This window comes from Camellia sinensis, chromosome 8 (genome assembly GCF_055761805.1).
Source record: "Camellia sinensis isolate YWXY chromosome 8, ASM5576180v1, whole genome shotgun sequence".
Taxonomy (NCBI): domain Eukaryota; kingdom Viridiplantae; phylum Streptophyta; class Magnoliopsida; order Ericales; family Theaceae; genus Camellia; species Camellia sinensis.
The window spans coordinates 175,256,630-175,279,761 of NC_138968.1; the positions used below are offsets into that span (position 1 = coordinate 175,256,630).

At 36.6% G+C, this 23,132-nt stretch overlaps 2 protein-coding genes across 2 annotated transcripts; both read right to left on the bottom strand.

Annotated features, from left to right (window-relative positions):
* Positions 1-3,872: 3,872 nt before the first annotated feature.
* On the bottom strand, positions 3,873-10,537 carry LOC114302097 (uncharacterized). The gene is made up of 7 exons (XM_028247067.2): positions 8,611-10,537; positions 8,049-8,288; positions 7,480-7,569; positions 5,859-6,008; positions 5,643-5,767; positions 4,571-4,700; positions 3,873-4,133 (listed from the first exon to the last, which is right to left on the bottom strand). The coding sequence occupies exons 1-7, from the start codon at positions 9,154-9,156 to the stop codon at positions 4,002-4,004; spliced, it is 1,413 nt and encodes a 470-aa protein (XP_028102868.1). The 5' UTR covers positions 9,157-10,537; the 3' UTR covers positions 3,873-4,001.
* Positions 10,538-14,004: 3,467 nt separating this feature from the next.
* Positions 14,005-18,477, bottom strand: BEH4 (BES1/BZR1 homolog 4). Its single transcript, XM_028247064.2, has 3 exons — positions 17,587-18,477; positions 14,421-15,199; positions 14,005-14,337 (listed from the first exon to the last, which is right to left on the bottom strand). The coding sequence occupies exons 1-3, from the start codon at positions 17,800-17,802 to the stop codon at positions 14,334-14,336; spliced, it is 999 nt and encodes a 332-aa protein (XP_028102865.1). The 5' UTR covers positions 17,803-18,477; the 3' UTR covers positions 14,005-14,333.
* Between the last annotated feature and the right edge of the window lie 4,655 nt (positions 18,478-23,132).

The following is a 23,132-nucleotide window of genomic DNA, read 5'->3' on the forward strand; positions in this document are numbered from 1 at the left end:
TCAATACACTCTGTAATCTTGCCTTGTTAACAATCTTACTAACAAATTTACAAACTTAGGTTTTTGTTGGACCAAGAATTTAGATAGAAATTTAGAAAATAAAAGAAAAAAAATGTGTAAAATGTAATTATATTTCATTCACATTTTATTTAAATTTTCATTTTTCTTTCGAAATTCATGAACCAAACATAATATTAGTGTGACCCGTTACACAAAACTTGTAAATGTATTAATAACATTATGGATAAGAACACTTTTTCAATAAACTTGCCCTTATAACACTGCAGAGTGGAAAGTTATTAAATACTCCTGGAATATTATATTTATTGTCTATATTGTACTTATGTCAAATAAAAAATTGTAATACAAACTAAGTAGGTTATTATTTGTTTCTCAACTACCTAATAAAAATGAGTTAGCAGTCCTACTTGTAAATTTTTTTACTATGTAATTGATTTGAATTATCACATAGGCAATCTACGTCGTATTCTGAAACTTATAATTGCACTCTATAATTCAAAAAATTATTAAATGCTCTCAGGATGGCTAAAAGACATTTTTTACGTGCTATTCTCGGCCAATAAAAAATCGTAACACATTAAGTAGATGTTTTTGTCTCCACACTACCTTTAAAGCACCACAGCTAAGTAGTAGTGTTCGAAACTGCTGAACAATTGCTCTCTAGAATTCGTAGACGACCATGTGAGCTGCAGTCGATTAAATTTTATTGTTAGCAGTATATTTGATCTCCAATGGACTGACCACACAGGATCAGAATTCTAGAATTGAAAATTGGATTTGTCAATATGATGTAATCTGGGTGTGTGTGCCAAACAGAGTAAGGTCAGGACTCTAGAAGGCAGTGTTGAGATGTGTGTTCCCCTGCAGCATAACTTATCCTGATCCCTTACCTGGAAATTTGATAAGACAATCCAATCCGTCCATCTAGCATAATCTCATTTAGCATCCCAAGAAAGAAAAAAAAACAGTTGTGCCACATCATCATTTTCCCTCCTATAAAGTCCCTGTTACCGTTAATCCCAACTTCCAGAGTCCCTCCATTTTTTTTTCCCTCTCCCACCATCAACTCTGTTCCATTGAAGAACAACCAATTCCAAATCTCCAACTATAATCAACATGGATGACTCCAAAAATCATCAAAACATTCATGACATCGGCGAACATCATGGGTCAGTCCGAGATCGCAGTGAATTTTTCGGTTTTGATTGTAAAAATTACGCGAAATCAGGAGAGTTTTTGATTGATATGGTGAAATACTCTCTGCTTCATGGAGCTGAGAGAGTGTTAATGGCTCGAAAATGGGCTGTGAACCGATGTAGTGATCCAAGTGACGATGGTGCAGAGGGGAATTCAGAGGCTTGTAAGGCTTATGAGAAAAAATACCCTCTGCTTCAGCCAAGTTCAAAGCGATTTGATAATGATACATTTGCCTTCTCTAATTCTTACAAAGATGTTTCAAAAGTGGTGAATTTTCCTCTGAATTTCTTAGCTTTCTTTGCAATCTCTGTGTTTAAATTAATTGGGTTTCAAATCAATCTTTTCACTAGCTTTTTCACAGTATCCATTTGGTTATTCTACTCTACATTCATGTTTTTCATGTTTCCAATTCAGACTCTAATAAGAATTAGAGATCATTTGACGAAGAGATTGTTGAGAATGTGAGGTGATTATTACAGTATTCGACAGAAATCAGTTATGAATCTGGCAATGAGGTTTGGTTGGGCCTTTTTTCGGGTAGTCTATGTCTGCTTTATGCTTGTTGTATTGCTTGTGTCGAGTTTTTTACTTGGTGGTCTGGCAATGAGAAGGCTACTGGAACAGCCAATACAGACCACTGAGACCTTGAATTTCAATTACACCAAAGCCAACCCGGTTGCTTTTGTGCCCGTTATGGCCTCTACCGGTGCAGGCATGTTCTCCAGCATGGTTTCTAGGAAGAGTGTAGAAACTGTGGAGAGCGTTGGGTGGCGTGCTATTCCTTATAATCACAAATTGCAGTTGACTGTGTCTTTGACAATGCCTGAATCTGAGTATAACAGGAAACTTGGGGTATTTCAGGTATGGTGTGTCTGACGATTTTGATTACTGTTTTGGCTTTATTTATTGTTTGAACGCTGTGATGCTTGTTTTCTTCTTTAGTTTTTGGTTCATTTTCTTGTTGGATTCATGTTTATTGTTAGTGATACATTGAGTGAATTCTCAAGAAGTTTTCTATTTAAGGTAAAATAGGATTAGAAATTTGCCTTTCAAATGTTTTGTGCTACTTGTAAAGGCATACACTTATTAATGGAGACATAATTTTCACTTTTTGCCCTAACAAGTATGGATACGGACATGATAAGGATGCACTAACATGAAAATTTTCAAAAAAATATAGGACATGATACGTGAAGAATTTGTGTAAAATTTATACTTCTACATATTTGACGTGTCTAAACGATAGACAAGTGTATCTCTAAGTATTCAAATCATGTCTTAAAAAAAAAAGTTTAAGTTAATAAGATACATTTAGACATAGCCAACACATGATCGGGCGGTGTTTGACGAGTGTTGGTGTATGCCATGGACCCGCCACGTTCTTAGAAATATTGGTACTCAGTGTTTGTTTTGTTGTCTACTAAAATTGATACACAACCAACTGTAATGAAAACCCTCATGCCATGCCCACCATTTTTCTGTATGGTTTAGGTTAGAGTGGACCTCCTCTCAGCAAATGGCAAAATCACAGCCAGTTCAAGCTATCCAACTATGCTCCGATTCAAAAGCCCGCCTATCTGCTTTATCGAAACTATTTTCAAGACTGCTCCATTTCTTGCCGGTTTCCAATCAGAAACACAGATTCTGAACATTAAATTTAAATCCAATGATTTCAGTGAAGGATAAAAGGCAACTGCCTGCTTGAAAGTGACAATAGAACCGCGAGCAGAGCACCAATTCGGTGCTGGCATTCCTCAGATTTATGCCGCAACCCTCACTCTTGAATCTGAGCTTCCTCAGCTTATGAAGATCATATGGTATTGGTATCGGAAGAGAACCATCTTTGTGTGGATCAGTTTAATGTCATTCTTGACAGAGTTGATGATTGTCCTAATTTTCTTTAGACCGTTGATTATGCCACGAGGAAGGCTGAGAGCAGTTGGTGCTAAAATGGAGTCTCACCGAAATAAAATTTCGTTGTATAGAAGCTTTTGATTTTGAAAAGGATCATGATTTTGTTGGAGAGAATTGCTTTGAAATCTTGTGCATCTGTTTTAGCAGAGTCAGTTTTCGAGGTATGTCAGTGTAACTTCTTTGTAATAACTAATAATTTTCAAGAATGAATGAACCACCATGGAAATGTTTTTGTTTTTTAATCTTTCTTTTTGAAATGAAATTGTCAATATAAATAAAATGCCTAGTGTTTAATGTAAATATATGAATCAAAATTGTATTCAATTTTGAAATATATATAATACATAATGTATAAAAATTGCAAAATGTGTATTAAAATTCTAAACTGTTTTAAGAAGCGATAGTTAGCAGGACCTATAAATAAATAAATAAATAACCAGGGGTACTCCCTCTCTCTCTCTCTCTCTCTCTCTCTCTCTCTCTCTCTTTCCAACAGTTCTCTTTCACACCATTTTGTCCATCAATTCTCTTTCACATTATTTTGTCCATTTATCAATCAACCCAGTGTGCTTCCTCTCCTATGCACTTTCATGAATACACAAGTTGACATATTTTCATGTAATTATAATTTACCATGTCACTATTTTTCATAATTGCAATTCTTCAGCCTCCCTCAATGTGATTAGACAAAGCATTACCACCAGAATTTCAGAATCCAAACATATTTACCATGGGCGAGGGGACAAAAATCAACTGTTCATATAAACATTGGTTGAACGTTCACATGAACACTACTGTATATTTCTGAGCTCTCAAGACCATTACTCCATATACAAATTTTTTAACTGCACAGTATGGGTGCAGTATAATCAAAACTCAATACCACTATTCAACTGAACAGAGAATGAAGGCCCAGGCCCACCAACATTGCTGAGTGGAGTTTCAACTCTCACAACTATCCCTGAGCTCCCAACATTTCCATTCCACTTTGACCTGCCAAGCTGAATTCCACAATAGAAGATATCACAAGCAAAAGACCTAAAATTAATAAACTGAGTGATTGAAAACTTTAGTTTTTTTTTTTTTTGTTTGGGAGTACTAAAATGCCAAAAATTGAGACAAATGGGTAGGGATCAAGTCTCACTAGTCCCCCATCCCTTTAGGATAGGAATATTCATTGTATTTTATCTCCTCAAAAAAAAAAAAAAAAAAAAGGGACTTTCTTTAAGAGGAGAGATGGGAGGGAAGGAGGTATTCAGGGTCCCAATAGCCTCCTGATGAATAATGAGTGCAAGTATTACAACCCAACATGGCATAGACCCTAAATATGAGATTTATGCTTCAACCATACAGGGGAAGTAGATGATAGCATTCTGCATGGAATTTATACACTACGGATGAAACACAGAAGAAAAGCTGATGTACAGAATTGACTTACAGATAATGATGCAAATGCAGAAGGATGTGCCATGAAAGCACAACCACAAATCAGATTCAATTCCTCGTTCACAGAATGTATAAGCTCTGCCTGCAGCCCAGGATTGCTTCCACCATATGTTGGGCATACACTGGCAGGGTATAAAGAAAAAAGAATTGATGAGCTGTGAACTTCATGTAGCATACCAAATGTCAAGCATGAAGAAACAGACACAAAAGGAACACAGGACCAACCGGCCAACCAAATTTTGAACCCACAAGGGAAAATAATAATTTTTGCTCACGTTTGCTTCAACATTTTCTGTAGTTTTTTTTTTTTTTTTTTTATATATATTTATTTTGGTGGCTTGGGACAAAAAGGGTACTGCCCACCACAAGAAGAAAGAAGAATAGGCGAATAGTGAGCATCTACTAAAGGTCGAGCATGCAGTAACAAGAAAAGAAACAGGCCAATCAAGTTTCGAAATGCACAAGAGAAAAGAACTACTTTTGCTCCCAATAGCTATGAAACGTGCAAGAAAATAGAAGAATTTAGTGACCATACGTTAATCTCTAAATTATTATTATTATTTTAAATTTTGGGTGGCCTGAGACCAAAAAGGTGCTGCCCACACCAAAAGATAAAAGAGAATATGAGAACAATGAACATCATGTAGCATACAAAGAACTACAGGTCAATCTGGTTTCGAATACACGAGAAGAGAAAATATAATTACTTCTGCCTACAATACATGCATAAGGAAACAGAAAAGTTCAGGATTATGTGTTCATCAGTAGATTCCACCCACCACAAAATTTTGATTGGAAGAATGACTCCATGTTGAACTAAAAACAGTAGGACAGAGGAGACAATGAAAGCTTATTTTTCAGATAACTGGATAATGGATCTGGTATCAAGTGAAGAGTGGATAAAATAAACATTGCAGATGAGGAAAGAAAATCCAGAATTTCAGGAAACTCGGTCAAAATATATTTCAGATAACTATACTAGAAAATCAATGACCTCTTCCACTAAAACTCAAGAAGATGGATACCAAATTACAAATCAAAAAACACAAAGCAAAGACTTATACCTGAATTGGATGGTTGGCCTCACCATAAGACCAGATCTCTTCCAAGCTAAAGCTTGTGCAAGACCCAAGGTAAACGATTTGTCAGGCCATTGTACTGTTGGTGTGATTCGTGTTCCCCATTTATTCTGTGAAACAATTTAAACCAGTTTAGACATGAAGGAATAAAGTTAAATTAGATCTATATTGTCATGACATCTTATAATCTTAGTGGCTAACCTTGCAAGAGAAACTGAACCTCATCTCTCCTGGATATCGACCTTGAGCTTGAAGCAGACCCCCACAAAATGGTAGGAATGCACTAGTGGATAATCCCTCACCGGATACATAGGTGAACTGACCATTTGGGAACTGCAAATCCATGAATGACTGAAGCGGAAGAGGTAAAGTTAGACATCCCATTTCAAGAAGTTTGATATTACAAGAAAATTTGGCTGTAGTAACCTAAAAAAGAAAACTGACACACAGATCCATGAAAAATGGAGAAAGAGAATTTGAATTTTATAAAAATGGCATGAAAACATGATAGAAAATCTTTAGGGTTTTTCTAAGTCCAACCACCACCCTTCCAAGTCAACTGACTCGCAAGTTGCGACAATCCAGAATGTATAATGGTTCACTCCTTTTTTTTTTTTTTTTTTTTTTAGAGGGGGGGGGGGGGTTAACATATGTTTGCTTTTTCAGGTTTGTTGCTCTAGTTAGGGTGACAAAACCGATGGGATTTGTTTATTTTTAAGACCATGCAGTGCAAGAGGATAAAGATACTATGGGTATGTTTGGTTTGGATTTATAGAGTGATTTTGGGAAAATTTTTCTAAAAAACTTGTTTGGTTTGTAATTTTTCCAAAACAATATCCAAAATCACTTTCTCTCTCTTACATATCAATCAATAACTTTTTCTCTTTCCTCTCTCATTCTCAATCACTTTTTCTCACACATACATCTACTCAATTACAACAAAATATCAAATGATTCCAAACTCCAAAACTCCAAAACTACTTTCAAAATACACAACCAAACAAACTAAAAAAATTTCTAAACTCTCTCCTTAAAACAATTTTTAAAAACTACTCACTCCATATCAAACCAAACATACCCTATATGTTGGTTGGCATAGGGATAAGCTATGTGGGCTGTGCAAGCTTTTGTTTTATCTGTCCACCATGTATTGGGGTTGAGAGGGATACTGCTAAGGTAGGTTAGGTTTGAGTTTTCTTTATAGGGAGAAGTGTGCCCTTTGGGCCGTGTACCAGGGTATGCATAATGAGCTTTGATGTAATATCTTTTCCTTTTGGTAATAAAATGCTTACTTATCAAAAAAAAAAAAATTGCTTATCCAAAAGGAAAAATATGATGAGGGGAATTAGTGAAAACTATTCATTGACACTTAACAGGAACAATATATCAACTTGGGCAAGTAAAATGGTATGTTGACAATATGCCTTTCATGATCAGTCCCATCACAAACACCAAAGCTCCCTAAAGTAGAAAGGGACACATAATTATTTAAAACCAAAATTTCCCCTTCCTGCCCAATCTGCTCCTGCCTGGCATTCTTTCATCTTCATTGACACCAGAGAAGAAAAATGTGATAAACATTAGAGAGTTACCTAGTCATGAAGAGCTCTACTGTACTCATCATGATTTGTCAATCGCTTAGTAAAATCTCAATATTGTCATACATTTATTCTGGCTACAATGGTTTCAAGGCTTCACCTCAATACTCATTCATATAGGTGACTAAAAGTAAAAATGGTACATAATTTGATCAAGAAGAACTAATGAGACACCAACCACATCCTACCAGTGTATTTGCTTATAATCATTGTTTCAAACTTACACACGCTAAAGGATTGAGACAGATCATTGACATCAACAGCCACCTTCTATGCTTAGACCACACAGCTGGACAAAGAGAATGCATTCCATTCTGCCAATCAATCAAAACAACTGTTAGGTATATGTCTGTGGAAGGATCAAAAGCACAGAAGAATAAGTAATTGTAAGGATCTGGATCAGTAAGCCAGGTCAGGATTACAGTGTTAAAATATCAAACTAAAATGAAAAGGAAGACCAATTTGTGTGTGCATGCATTACACTCTTAGAAGCTTGCAAACTAAACCACACCACAGAATGAAATGAAACTAAAGAACCGCTGTCAAGTTATAAACAAATGGTCATGAAAATAGAACTAAATAATTTCTATTGCCTTTTTCCAATTGACAATTATGAACAAGAAAAAAGTGGCTTAGTTCGGATGAACATGTATTAAGGGAAACATTAATGTCACACCAATTCAAATAACCCTACTATAACCCAAAGCCCATATGCTTCACCATCTCACTTCCATTATAAACAACAAAAGTGTCACACATAGCTCATGTTAGGTTGATTGTAAATTAGCCATACCTTTCTATCATAACCATACCAAAGCAAGTGTTGCTTTGACAGGTGAACGGGCAAAAGCAGTGTTGAATCACGAACAAAAAGCACTGGTCCAAGCTGGACAAGGAAGAGCGAGGAATTCTCATTTCCTGCTGTAGAACTACCTTGTGATGCCTCTACTCTCCACCAGTCTCCCCTTGCAACCAAAGAACCTTCCACATCATGCGTCCTACTGTCATATGTAGATGTCACATTAATAGTCCCCTGCATTCAGAGAAATTAACATTTAAAAAAATGAATCAAATGAAATTACACTGGTACTTTAGAAAAGATAAATGAGAATCCGTAACATGTTCTCAAAATCATGTAAAGATAGGAAGTCATGCACCCTCCACACTAGGCAAAGGAAAAGGGAAACTTTCTTGCATGAAAAATGACAGTTCATATTATCGAGTTCGGCCGCTTATTCTGATCCAAAGTACACATTTCAATCACAACAGCAGCATCATATAAGTAATCTCCCCAATTGCCTTTCAACATATTTGCTATAATTCAACTACTACAACTAAATTATGTATAAATTTACCTGTGGTCTACCAAAAAGCCCAGTCGTTTTCGAATTAAACTTAGACAATTCCTCATCCATTGACCCAGCAAAACTCATCTCATTTTCAGCAAACCCAAAATCTCTAAACCGCTCCGCCAAAGATCCCAAATCCTCCTGCATAGTTATACCCCCCACATCAGTCATTTGGTTATTCAGCTCGGTCCGCAGAGATGCCACCACATTCTCATCTTGCCGAAACGGCACCGGCAACCTCCTAAACAACTGCTCAACCATGCCATTCAAGGAAGCCCCAAAGTCCGCCCCGGCTTGCCCTAACCTGTTCCCAATATCAAGAATCGCTGAAACCCCATTAATTCCAGAGTTATCGATTGCAAGCCCAAAATCCCTTTGGGTTGGGAACTCAGTGTCAATTAGATTGGGTTTTTGGGTATTAGGCCATGGGAATGAAGGAGGAGTAATGTGAGAATGAATCAAACCCGTGAAGCCCTGCGCTAGCCTGTCCGCTAAATCTTGGCCGTGACGTTGCACCTCTTCCCATGCTTCAAATGATCTCTCCACAGACATATTTCTTGATTATTGAAACTTAATATTCTCACATAATCTTGAAGGTTTCAATTCATCAAACTGAGCAAATCAATCTAGAGCTTGAATTCAACTTTTTTTTTTTGTGTGTGCTGAAATTGAGGATTTCAAAAATCTGGGTTGTTGTCCAGCAGCAGTTGGAAACACGATCCTGCTAAAGTACAAGCGAATTGAGAGCTGTTTTACCTCAGAAACTGACGAATCGAAGCTCGAAGGGCGTGAAATCAAAATTCTTGGGTCTCTGAAAGCCAGATTCGAAGAGAACAACAACAGCAACAGCTAGGGTTTGCAGAGACGATAGCGCGATGAATGAGCGGATAGAAATTGGATTGGGGAGTTGTGAGTAAGAAATTTCGCAGAGAGCGTGAGAAGTAATGAGAGAGAGAGAGAGGTGGTGATTGATGCGTTCGTCGTCGGCGTAATATCGCAGGGGGTGGGGGGTGAGGGGTGCGTAATGCGCACTGGGCTTCCGTTGTCGCCACGTTGGTGTTAATGCCCGACTCGTGGGTCACCCGTGGGCCGTGGAGCACCTAACAATTCGGTGCCCTGTGCCCGCCAATAACATCACAGGTTTTATTCGCTTACCTACAAATTCATAAACAGTTATGATATGGGGCCCATAAAATACAATCTCCAACTTTTTAAAATGATCTGAATTATTCATATTACTGTCAGATATAACTCTTAAAAAAATTTAAATACATAAATAATCAATACATCAGTAGAGATCACAAGAATCTTCTTTTATAGGATCCCAAACATTTTCCATTCATAAATACACCCTGTCCTTGTTTGAGAAGATGAGAAGTTGGCTATTTATATTTTTATTTGGTTAAAAGGGTTATGTTTGGGAAGTTTATTGGTTTTTTATTTTTTTTCTAATTAATTTGATAATTGTAAGAAAAAATAAAATAATTATAGATTAGATATGACATTTTATGTCTATTTTGTTTTTTATTAATGTTTTGTAGATCGAAACTTTTCCTCCCGAATCCCCCAAATGCCCAAAACGACGTCGTTTTGGGCATTTTTTTTTTCTTTTTTTTCTTCCATTTTCCAGTCGTTTTTCCATTTTCCATTTTCGTCGCAGAGAGGAAGAGGGAGAGAAAGAGAGAAGAAGAGGGGAAGAGAGAAAGAGAGAGAAAGAGAGAGAAAGAGAAGAGAGGTTCACCGATCGCCGATCGTCGCCCAGCTCGATCGTTGTCGCAGCCCAGCCCCGCCGTCGCAGCAGCTCCGATCGTTGCAGCAGCAGCTCGTCGCAGCCCCAGCCCCGCCATCGCCTCCGCCTCCAGCCCGATTTTGTTGGCCCCTTCCCCTCCAGTTCTTCTTCTTCTTCTTCTCCTCCTTCTTCCTCTGATTTTCTTCTTCTGAAAAAAAAAAAAAAATTGAAATTCAGGGAATTCGGGGGGCTCAAATTTGAGCTCCCAATCGGGACTGTTTGTTTTTTAGTGTGCTATTTTTAGCCTAATCATCTTCCCAAACAAGGGCTTTGCCATGTTAACATATTTATAGGATTGTTTAGAAATATATTATTTTAATAACTTTTTATTTTTTATAAAAATATATGTAATGTGATAGAGATGTGATATGACTCAAATAAGAGATGATGTAACATAAATAGAATAAAACGACAATCAGTATACTTTTTCATGAGCTACCTAAACAACCCCTATGTTTTTAATTTTTATTGAGATTTGAAAAAAAAAAAATTTAATTTTTTCATCTATGATTAACAAATTATCAATAAAAATTGAGTCAAATGTTATATCGATTAAAATTTTTTTAAAAATTTAATATAAATATGTTAAAATTATGAAACTTAATTGTATTTTTTTTTAGATCTCAAGGAATGTGAGTATAATTTACCCTTAATTTTTTTTTTTTTGTAAAAAAAATTAAAAACTAAAAACAAAATTTTTATTTCATATCTGTTTTATTTTTGAAAAAGTATATAAACAATATATAAAATTCTTATAACTAAACAAATATTTATTTCTTTTTCTTTCTGCCTCCCATTGCCCATCACCACTGCGGGCCATTACAGGCTGATAAAAAGAGAGAGAAGTTCTTCAATATTTATTCCGGTGTATTGCATGCATCAATTAGTATATTAATTAGTGTACCAACACTAGTTATAATATTATGGGTAATGCTAGGGACACCAAATTTTCTACCAAACAAATAACCAAATGTCTCACATGGGTGTGGGGTCCGCAATTTTGTGGACCCCACACCCATGTGAGACATTTGGTCATTTATTTGGTAGAAAATTTGGGACCTCTAACATTTTCCTAATATTATTATTGACTCCACTCATTATACAAATTATAAATACTAAAAACCTCTTAAATTATATCACATCATCAGTTGATATATTAATTAGTACACTAATTAATACATATAACATTTTTTTTTATTTGTTGAGATGCACATTTTGGACATACTAGGCCTATGTTTCATTTTCATTATTAATTCATTTAATTATTGTGTTGAGGTCAATGCTGGTCTATAAAATCTTAAAGAAAAAAGTTAGGGATCATGAAAAAACTTTCATGAAAATGGTCATGAAAGAATTATGACCATTGGATTACCTTAATTAGTGTATGGTGCTTTATTTTAACTGTAATCCAAGGATCATAAATTTTTCATGATCATTTTCATGAAATTTTTTTCATGATACCTAGTATTGCTCAATCTTAAATGAACCTTGGCGTGGTTCTGTTGTTTTTTTATATGATTTTAAAACTCTAAGAAAGGTTAATTTCACCTACATTCCTTGTTGAAAAAAACACTTGCATATGATTTTCAAATAGGTGGCACCTCCCCTACGATTAACTGATGTTAACCAATGAAGGGTAAAACAGTAATTGTGCAAAAAAAATAAAAAATAATTGTTGTAAGTCAGAAATAGGTATTTTTTGTTGTCATCAAATTCTCATGCACAGACGTGCATAGCAATTGATGGGTTTTGTTGTATGTTGATTCAGAAAAAACACGTATAGGGACTTCTTTTGTTTCTTGGCTTTTGGCCCTTGTGTGTTTTTGTTTGAAGCATGTGTTTCTAATGCACTTGCTCATTTGTTCTTTCTGTGAATTTTAAGCATAGATTGGTGTACATACTCTGCATTTTTTTGCATTTCCGTGATGTGTTTTTAAAGATTGCTTTGAATGAGGCTCGTTTTGATACTCGTTCTTTTGTGTATTACATAGCATCATTAAAGGCCATTAGGATGAAGGATTTGATGAAATTATTGTTGGTTTTCTCAGGTGCATTTGTTGGATGCTTGCTTGAAGTGAGCGTTGTCACCATCTGCGAGCAACCCAATAAAATTCTAGATTATATGATAATCAATCCCTTAAGGCATCCGATATTCTTTTTGGATTGTTGCCTCGGCCTCCTGCAGCTTCCATTCTCTATTACGCACTGTCAGACTCATACCAGAAACTTCAAAGGTGATTGATACGGAGGTTCCGAAAGATTTAGTACGCCGAAATATTTTATTTTTTCCATTTATCATGAATTGTATCTAGTGTTTGTTCAATACAAAAGCAATTGGTAGACAAGTGGTTGTACTATACAGCACAAAGAAGTTCAAGAAAAGAGGCAAGTTCTCAATTATATGTATACTAAAGTTGTGACACACAAACTTTCCCAACTGCACATAAATTTACATGGTCAAAACAAATTTTAGAATTCATTGCGCCTCAAAAGAAAGGTTTTTGATAGGTTTTTGACTGAAATGGTGATTTCAACTGGGTTAGATTTTCATATAATTCAATGATTGAAGGTGCATTGGAACCACACAAATAAATAAATAAATAATTAAAAAATTAAAAATTAAATAAACAAGAATTTAAGGATAAAGATCCTTAACCTTAGGGCCAATTTAATTTTGACAATCTAACCATATATAACGTTCTATCTCTTTGATAAAGGGCACAGCTTTCTTATTTAAAGAAGTTAAAATTAGCTGCAATTGCATGGTAGATGACAAGGTGCTACTGGCTTTTCCGTGTCTCTTTTTTCTTTTTTTTTTCCCTCTCATCTTTTTCACTGAAATGGAATCAAATTGAGAGAGAGAGAGAGAGAGAGAGAGAGAGGGCCTACCTTTAATCCTGGCTATTACCAGGTTCAACATCTGGAATCATGTAACAGTAAAGCTTGTTTTTAACAGAAAAGTAAAATGAAAAAAAGGTCGAGCCAAGGTAAAAACTCATAAACACAAAGCTAAAGCTAAAGCAGCCATTGCAAAGAACCATAAAAAGTTGTTAGACCAAGTGCCCAACAATGATTCTTAGGGATGGATGTCCCACAATGATTTGCTCAAGTGAATGCTACCTCATTTTCCTATAGAGCTTGGAAGGGGAAGAACCATCATCCAAGTCCATGTAGAACTAGTTACACTTACATAGTCGCTAAAAGTTTACTGAAAAACAATTCTGTATATAAACAAGTCCAAACTTGAATAAATTTTGAATCTAATTAATTTTTTGAGCTAGGCTCGATAAACTTGATCTGTTTCACAATTACTCATTGACCAAATCATTATATATTGCCATAGATAATCAGTACACTTTCATGCATCACTATTCCAACACATGATTTGGTCAAAAAGAAAGTTTTTATAGACATACCTAACCCTGAACCATTCCCATTAATTCCTAGAATTTCGGTGGCATGCTAGTGGTGCTCTGGTCCACACATGCTCTCTATCTATCTGTTCAAAAAATTGCAACCTTTTTTTTTTTTTTTTTTTTTTTTTTCCATGTTGCAATTCCATAAAGAAATGATTGCATCAATTAATCAATAACAGAAGTAAGAAATGAAGATTGGAATAATGGTCAAAGTAGACAACACATTATAATTTCAAAGAATGTACAAGGAAGTTCACTCTAATCCCAATTCAAAAACATGTTCAACCACTGAGATACATTCCAATTTCAAGTTTTGATTAGGCAGGCATTGCTTTCAATGGCAAATGAGAACTCAGAGGAATCCAAACTTCTGTTTCTTAAAGCTTTCAAGAAAATGTCAACTAACAAGGATCAAAAGCAAATAAAGGGTTTTGAAACCGCCCCAAGCATCAACGACCTCACCTCGAACCATGCCTCTATTCTTTCCCAAACAAAACCTTCCATCTTTTCTGCTCAGCATTTCTTTACCTGCAACACGATATAGATTAAGCAACAAACAAAGGAACACTCAATTTGATCAGTGAAATTGAAAACCAAATGCAACAACAAACCTGGTCCTTGAGCTCCCAAGAGTAAGCTCAAGATCATCACCACAGTCCTCGTGAATCCTCTCTCCTTCCCACGCCCTCACCAGCCCTGCTGTGTGGCTTCCAAAAGCAAACTCATCTGAAATCACTTCAGACATAGGGACATCAGCAGTATGGTCAGAGCCTGCTGCGATGGCAGGAGAGCAAGTTCCACTTTGCCCAGGTGTCCACATACGAGACCCACCACCCGCCATGACCTCGTCCTTGAAGCCAAACGGATTTGAAGAGACGAGGCTGAATGTTGGAGATGTTGGTCCGCCTTGTGGGATTCGAATCCCAGCAAACCATTCTGAATCAGGAAGGATCTGACGGCCAGGGCTTGGTGGGGTAGAAGAAGGAAGCAAGGGGTAGTGAGTGCCACCCCGGCCTACACGGGCAGAAGGGTCATCCCAGTTGGGTTTGAGTCGAGGGGTTCGGGCAGTTGGGGAGCTCAATGGCGGTGTGACAGGAGCACTAATTGAGCCACAGTGAATGTAGAGATGGGGAAGCTTGGAGGAGGAGGCTGATGAAGAAGCAGATGAGAGGTTCTTGAGCCATGGGATGAGGGAACTGCCATCTACATTAGCATTGGCAGCATAAGAAGAGGAAGCTGGGCTTGGAAAGGAAGAGGAGCCTGGGCTTGGGTTGTAAGAAGCACAGGGGCTTGGTTGGTAAGATGCACAGGGGCTTGGTTGGTAAGATGAACATGGACTTGCTGATGCAGATCCACCCATAATATCCATGCGTTCCACAGGCTTGCATCCCTACACGAAAGGGAAGTTGATTAGCATAGAAAGGAAATAGACAAGTAAAGAAAATATAGGATGACCATGAATCTGACTATCGTTTGTACCAGAGCCATCAACTTATGACAAATTTCAGAAGTTGCACTCAAAAATACAAAATTAAGCATTTGGACTGGAGCCTAAAAAATGCAAGGCTAATTTTACCATTGCGCTTCCACCTACGCAACCAGTACACTACTCGCCGATAGTGTCATTAGTCTTCTCTGGATGACACCAACCAGCTAAACATATGCTCTCTTCATGTCATAACCCAATTACATTGTTTATTTATGGTAAAACCATCCCTCTCTCTTCAGTCATCTAGGCAACACATAAACATTTATGATCTCCCAACACCATGCTCCACGCACACTGTAACAAATTGATTGTGAACTTGGTTCTGTAGTTTTTTTGGAATGACAATAACCCTAGAAAGTACTTGTTCTGTATTTTGTTTGTAATAACAACTATCCCTTCCCTACGAAATGATTGAACTGAGGAAAAGACGGTTGTCATTTTGAACTGCATAGTTTGCAATCAACCTCAATGAATACTCTGAAATGATTAGTGGCCTTCTATATATATAAAATATTGCCCAACAGAACTACATCTTAGATGTTTGGTTATATTACAATGTTGGGCATATTCCTAATTTTTAGAACAGGTTCAGAAATATCTTAACGAGAAAAAACTGGCACCATGTATGCTTAGGAGATAAAATAGGAAGATACAATATGCCTGCCAAGCTCAAATTCTAGTCAAAACATACATGGAAAGTGGGGCAAGAACATTATTTATTAAACACATTACAGTTTAGGCACTCTCCATAGAAAAGTAAATTCATCTTATTACGTATTGGAGTTATCTAAAAAAATCGCTGTAATTCTACTGAATGTCAACCATATTTATGTAACTACCAGCAGGGAAATTGAAGGACGCAACTTTTTTCTCATTATGTAGTCCCGCGGACTTGTCAACAAAGAACAATTACCTAAAACCAATCCACCTATCTATGTTTCCTTTCCTCCATCAGTAATAAAAAGATGTCAAGGTCCATTTTAGAAGTTTGTTTTTCAATACAGTGTGCTAATATACCATTGATAAACAGGGTTATAAAACATGTCACATGGAGATTAGTATTTTCACTCAGTCTATTAGATAACTAATATTCCATTGATAAATAAGGTTATTACTAGTGTGCTAAAACATGTCACATGGAGAAAAACATAATAAAAAGGGAGCTAATAATTGTAAAATCCCATTTGCCAGTCAATATATATGAGGACCAAAAAACCCTCAATACTTGTATTTAGAGGCTTGGTTGATTTAGTGTACTATGAATTATTGAACCTGAACAATGAAACTGTTTTTCATCAGAACAGCAAGGGATAGAGATGGATCACCAAATTGGATATAAACAGAACTGAAAAAGGGATCTGTTATTTTTAGGCAATTAAAAAGGGGCAGTTGCAGTAAACAAAGTAAAGGGTTCACCAAAAGATGTTGCCCCAAATCCAGAAAGATAGAGAAAGAAAAAGAAAGTGTTAATACTGTGTACCAAAAGTACCCATCATAAATCTAGGTCTTTTGAGTCTTAAAAGGAAGTTTAAGCAACCATTTGGGTTAATCAGCAAGGGCATTATCGTCTTATCATGATGCAAGTAGTTTCAAGGTTCTCTCAGGCTTAACCGAGTCTCACAGTCATCGAGAGCGTTTGAACGAGGGAATCTTGAGCTTCACGGATCCACGGAAGCAAACAAAGACAATAAAAAAGAAAAAGGGAAACAGAAAAACATATTTTCACAGTCCCAACCAGATCTAACGTACGCCGGTGATGGTATAAAAAGCAGCGTAAAAGAATCTAATCCCTCTCTGGCCCGGAAAACATATAATCTTAACAAACACCTGTTATCTCCTCATCATAGAACGGACACAAATTACGGAAGCGTATCTCGTCTCGCAATCTCGGCTCCACAACAAATTGCTAAAATGAACCACTACATTAGAAAATTTTATAAACAAACTGAGCCGGCGCCCGGCGCACGTTAGCAAAGAACGCAACCGCGAAATGGCGCGACGGGTCCGTGCCGGACGTCCGAACAGCTAACCTGCGCCGAGATCAGTTAAAATGCGCCAGAAGCTATAATTGAAAGACGGATCGACTCGAAATATCTTGTCTCGCACTCTCGCTCAAGAGCAAATTACTTAAAATGCGCCGAGCTCGGGCGACTGGTCTGAGGTGCTAAAATGCGCCGCGAAACAAACAAACAAGTAGTTAAGCACCCACAGAGCGGAGCTATAATAATTGAAGGAATGACGGTTCGACTTTGATGAGAGAGAGAGAGAGAGAGAGTGGTGACGTGTACCTTGCGGTAGGTGGTGCCGTCAAGCTCGACTGTCCAACCGGCCTCGTCGCAGAGGGCTTTGAGGACCTCGTTGTTGTCGCAGTGCTTGGGCAGCTTGTAGTTCCCGTACATCCTCAGTCCGGCGAAGATCTTCGCCGCGATCGCTCTTCGCCTCCTCTCTCTCCTCTTGTTGTTCTCTCTCTCCTTCCATGACGGCAGCCTCGTCCCCGACGTCATCACTCTCTCTCCCCCTCTATCTATATATATATTTGTATTTATACTCTATCTTTCAAATGAGAATTTAGAGAAATTGAACTGAGAAAAACTCAAACAAGAACTTGATCAGACTGGACTGGACTGGTTTCGACTTCTGGATCAATAAATATGCATCAGACTGCGCTGTTTTTCTTGAAGAAAAAGTAAATAATGAAGCTGCTGAATTGAATTGAATTGAAACAGAGAAATTCAACCATAAATGCTCCTAATTCTCATCTAGCAAAAACAACTAATTTAAGAAACAAAAATTCAAACCAAATTCAGCTAGAAATTAGCATAATATGGAAAAAAAATTAAATCAAACAAAAAAGTTGTTGAATTTCAGCGGCTGGAACAGCTCGAGAAATCGATGGACATAGATCGGGTTTCTGGATAGAATGGAGTGGAATTTAGGAAGAGATCGGAAAATCGCTCGGAAAGCGATTAGTGGTTTTGTGAGAAAACAAGGAAGGAAAAAGTGGAAGAGAAACCAAGACTTGGTTTGTGGGATATGGAGGCGTATTGGAGGAGAGGAGGTGGTACCTGGTGAGCTAAATACATTGAGGGCTAATAATTGTCCATGCATGATTTGTTAATTTACGAAGCTACCACTGCTAGGACTGCACCCGTTCAGCCGAGTCCAGAATTGTATAGAGTGAATGACAAAAGTGACCTCCTGATCGTTGCTATGCTCGCGAAATCCATTCGTTTTGTTTAATTTAAGAATTATGATTTGCGTGTGAAGTTATATTTTAAATTTTAAAATTTTAAATTATAATTTGAATTTTTTTTTTTATAATTATGAGTGTTGAAAATAATTTTTAAATAATTTGTATTTTTTTTTGATTAATTAATGCATAAAATGTGAGAATGTGAAAAGAGAAAAGAGAGAGGAGAGAAAAAAAATCATTAATTGAATAATAACAAATAATAATAATAAAGAGAAGTAATGAGTTTTGAAAGTAATTTTGAGTTATATTTTAAAAATATGTTTGGTTAACATTTTTCATCCAAATCATTATTTAAAAACAGAATTGAGTTTTGAAAAGTAAACCAAACACTACCTAAACATTCTATTTGTTTTCTATCAAAATTATTTTTCTTTTAATTTTTTTTTTAAATTTCTCTTTTTTAACATGATGAAAAATGAAGAAAAAAAAGAAAGTAAATGGGTGATAAATCCAATCTAAAGAGGTTGTAAAGCATGAAGTCTAGTGAATATTTTTTTATTAGTGAGAGGTCTACCATTTGTGAAATAATTTGATGAGAAGACATTTTTCTTATTTTGAAGGATATTTTGTTTTTAATTTTATCCTTTAATTTATCTGTTGACTTTTTTTTATTCATTGACTATCTGAGCAAATTTTTTTCTATTTGTTCAAAAAAATTATTATCTGTTTAAAATTTTACCTATCTGTTGAAATTTATATCTATTTGTTCAATTTTTTCTTATCTGTTCAATTTTTTTCCTTTATCTATTCAAACATCTTTTCAAATTTTATTATCTGTTCATTTTTTCCCTATCTATTGAAATACCAAGCCCCTATATATTCAAATCTTTCTTTTCTCTCTCCCTTTCCTTATTTGTTGCAATATGTTTCACCATCATCAACAACATATCTGTTCATTTGTTTCCCTATTTATTGAAATACAAAACCCCTATTTGTTCAAATCTTTCTTTTATCGCTCCCTCTCCATGTCTGTTGCAATATCTGTCTATTTCAAATCTGTTTCTTCATCAACAACATTCATTATCATTATCAACAACAATAATCAACTACCAAAAAAAGAGAGAGAACAAAAATGCTATCTGATAAAAAAAAAAAATACACAGATATAAACATACATATATATATGCATGTCTAACTAGTTATGTTGATTTCACCACACACTCATGTATACATATATATATATATATATATATAGATATCTTACTAGTTCTATTGATTTCACCATTCCTATATAAATGCATACATATAAAACCTTTGGATGCTTTTTTCGAGTGATGAAAAGTGATTAGGGAGCTCTTTCCATAGCAAAGTACAGCTCGTCATTAGAGAGGTTTGTCTCTGAAACTCGTCAAAGCTCACGGCGGCGGAGACTGAGTCAACTCGTCGAAGCCTTGTTGAGATTGGAGAAAAAGGAGAGAGAGAGAGACAGAGAGAGACAGAGAGAGAAATGTGTGGTCGGTGACAAAGCCTCAAAGGGCAAGAAGAGTCTAGATCAACGGATACAGAGAAGAGAGAGAGAAAAAAAAAAGAAAAGAGAGAGAACAAGAATGAAGTCAGTAGTGGTCTAGATCTAGGGTTAGGGTTAGCGGTTCTATAGATCTTGGGGTCGTCGGTGACCAATCTCTCTCTCTCTCTCTCTCTCTTCGAGCATCTCTCTTTTTCTCTGCGATGATGGCTCCGACAAAAGTACTGAGTCAATGATGACACAGCAGCGAACCACCAGAGTGGAAAATGAACCACCAGTGGCATGGAGGTGACTAAGCGATGGCAGATTTGGCTTCTGCAACGGCCTCATTTGGTAGCGATGATGATGATGGGACAGTGACGGAAATGAGTAGGCAGCGACGACGAGATGCCGACGGGCGACAATGGAGAAGATGAGAGACTAACAAGGAGAGAAAGGGGTTAGGACCATCGGCATAAGAAGAAGAGAGAGACAGATCTGATTAAAAGGGTTTGAATGGTGGTGTATAGCGTTGTGCATAATACCGCCAAAATCGCACCAAATCACTCTGAACCGCACAGTTTTTCAATTCTGGTTGGCGAGCGGGTTGGAGTCCCAGGAGCGGTGGGTCGGCATGGGTGGCGGTTGGAAATTTCTAACCCGCCATATAAACTGACCCGACATTCCTACTGTTAAATACACATCCAGCAAGAATAATTCCAGCCATTAGATTACATCTATCATACATATACTCACTCACACATAATTATTTCTCAATTAAACCTAATAGACACTCAAACATTTCATCTTATTGATCATCGATTCATCCTTGCTAGGGCTATGCACAACATCTCATTTCATTCCTCTTCCTTACCTTGCCGATCGGCGTTACCTACTTATTGGTAGCCTTTCTATCACCGTCGTTAGCCTCGCCCTTACTGCCTTCTCCTTACCTTGCCAATCGGTGCTGCCTACTTGTCGTTACGTGGCTCTCTCTCTTTCTCACTGCTCTCTCTGCTATTTTCTCTCGCTGCTCTCTCTGTTCTCTGTTATTTCCTTTCTCTCTCTCTCTGTTCTTTATTATTTCCTTTCTCCCTTTCTCCCCCTCTCTCTGCTCTGCTCTGCTCTGCTCTGCTCTCTCTCTCCCTCTCTCTCTTTCTTTCTCTCTATTTCTTTCTCTCTCTCTCTCTCTCTATATATATATATAACAACTCACCACTCACTGTATAGCCTTGTTTTGTTTCAAAGCAGAGTGGTTTTCATTCATTTTTTTTAATTTTTTTTATTTAAAACTAATATTGATAATTTTTATTTATTTACTTATCATCAAAGAATGGACGAAGGAAATACAAATGATGGCTGCTTTGATAGTGGAAACCCTCCTACACCACCTGAAGAATCAACTACTGTTGCCAGTTCTACCACTACTACACTGCCTGTCAAAAATTCTGGTAAAAATCGTCCATGCTCTAGTATTAATTTAGATAAAAAGAAATCTAAGGTTTGGAAACACTTCACCTTACTTGATGATTGTAAGCCTAATAAATCTTGGGTTGGTTGTAATTATTGTGGTAAGGATTATGGTGCTTGTCGAAAATAAAATGGGACTAGTAATACGTGGAACCACCTTAAGCATCAATGTATAAAGTCTCCTATTAAGGAAGTGGACAAAAAACAAAAAAACTCTTTCTTTTGTTAAAAAAAAAAAAGAGAGGAGAAGGAACATGATAGTCGGAGGATTGGATCTCTCAAAACAGTAGGATATGATGAAAAACTTTGTAGGGAAGCACTAACAAAGATGATTATAATTGATGAATTACCTTTTAGGTGTGTGGAGAAGGAAGGGTTTAAAATTTTTTGTCTAGTTATGCAACCTAAGTTTTGTGTCCTTTCTCGCACTACTGTTATGGGTGATTGTTTGAAATTATTTCTTGATAAAAAGAAAAATTTGAAGAAAGTTCTAAGGAAGCAATGAGTATGCTTAACCACTAACACTTAGACATCAATTCAAAATCTAAATTATATGTGTGTCACCGACCATTGGATTGATAATGATTGTATAACGATCCCGATTTTGACCCGTTATCTATTGTATTCCAAACTCGAGTTGGTATGATTTAGAATAGTTATTCATATCTGGCTTCCCTTATTTCCCCCCATATTTTGGTTATCGGGTTGTAGTTGTGCGTTTGGAACAGGTTGGTTGCTTGTTTTTCCAAACCTTTGTTGCCAATATTTTGGTTCCTCTGCTTGAGCGGGATTTGTCAATTTTCAGTATTTTTGCAGTTCTACAAATACTGGGAGAGTGCATTAGATACTCGAGCGTCCAGTCTCACGCTCAAGCGGGGTCCTTCATCTGCAAAACTTTTGGAATTATGTATTCTACGCTCGAGCTTCGCTTCTTGTGCTTGAGCAGACCTTTGTGCCTGACGCTCGAGCGTCACTTTCCATGCTCGAGCGGACTGCGTATATATTAATCCGTGAAGATGACATTTTGAATCACTTTTTCTTCTCTCTCTCTCTTTCTAAAACTTCTCGAAAACCTAGATCTACACATTCTCTCTAAGATTTCATCTAGATCCGTTGGGATTTCCACCCTAGTGCCTTTGAGAAAAAGGTAGAGTGCATCAAGATCTTCATTCTAATTTGATTAAAAGTGGGTTTCGTCGTTCTTGGAACCTCACTCTTGCTTGGCTCATCTTTTTCCTTTGAGGTAGGGGTTTTTCTACACTCTCATATGGTTTTTAGCTTAGTTATTTGTTATTGTGTAACAATAGTGAGATTTGGGAATAATTTGATCAAACCTAAGGTTTGGGAGTGAAGTGAAAAAGAGGGGTTTTTGGTGAATATGGAATAAATGAGTTTGGAGGCTAAAAATATGTTTATGTTGTGTCAAAATGGTGGATTTTGGTACTTGGGTTGGTGTTTAGGAAAATGAGGGGGTTTTGCCCTAATTGAATCAAATTGTTATTTTGTATAAATGATTGAAATTGATATTGATAATGTGAAATTGGATGATCTTTGATATAAATGGTGGAATGGAACATGTATTATTTCACACCTTTGGATGTCTGGAATAAACTATCAGTTTGAGATTGAATATCTGTTTAGATATAACTGTATTGGGTTATTGGTGG

Bases quoted from the DNA above. Each gene is read 5' to 3' on its own strand.
- LOC114302097 (XM_028247067.2), bottom strand. From the start codon at position 9,156: ATGTCTGTGGAGAGATCATTTGAAGCATGGGAAGAGGTGCAACGTCAC. The intron at 7,570-8,048 runs GTATGGCTAATT...ATTGATTGGCAG, and splicing joins GGTATGGTTATGATAGAAAG to AATGGAATGCATTCTCTTTG. The intron at 5,768-5,858 runs GTTAGCCACTAA...ATTGTTTCACAG, and splicing joins GGTTCAGTTTCTCTTGCAAG to AATAAATGGGGAACACGAAT.
- BEH4 (XM_028247064.2), bottom strand. From the start codon at position 17,802: ATGACGTCGGGGACGAGGCTGCCGTCATGGAAGGAGAGAGAGAACAAC. The intron at 15,200-17,586 runs GTACACGTCACC...CCTTTCGTGTAG, and splicing joins ACGGCACCACCTACCGCAAG to GGATGCAAGCCTGTGGAACG.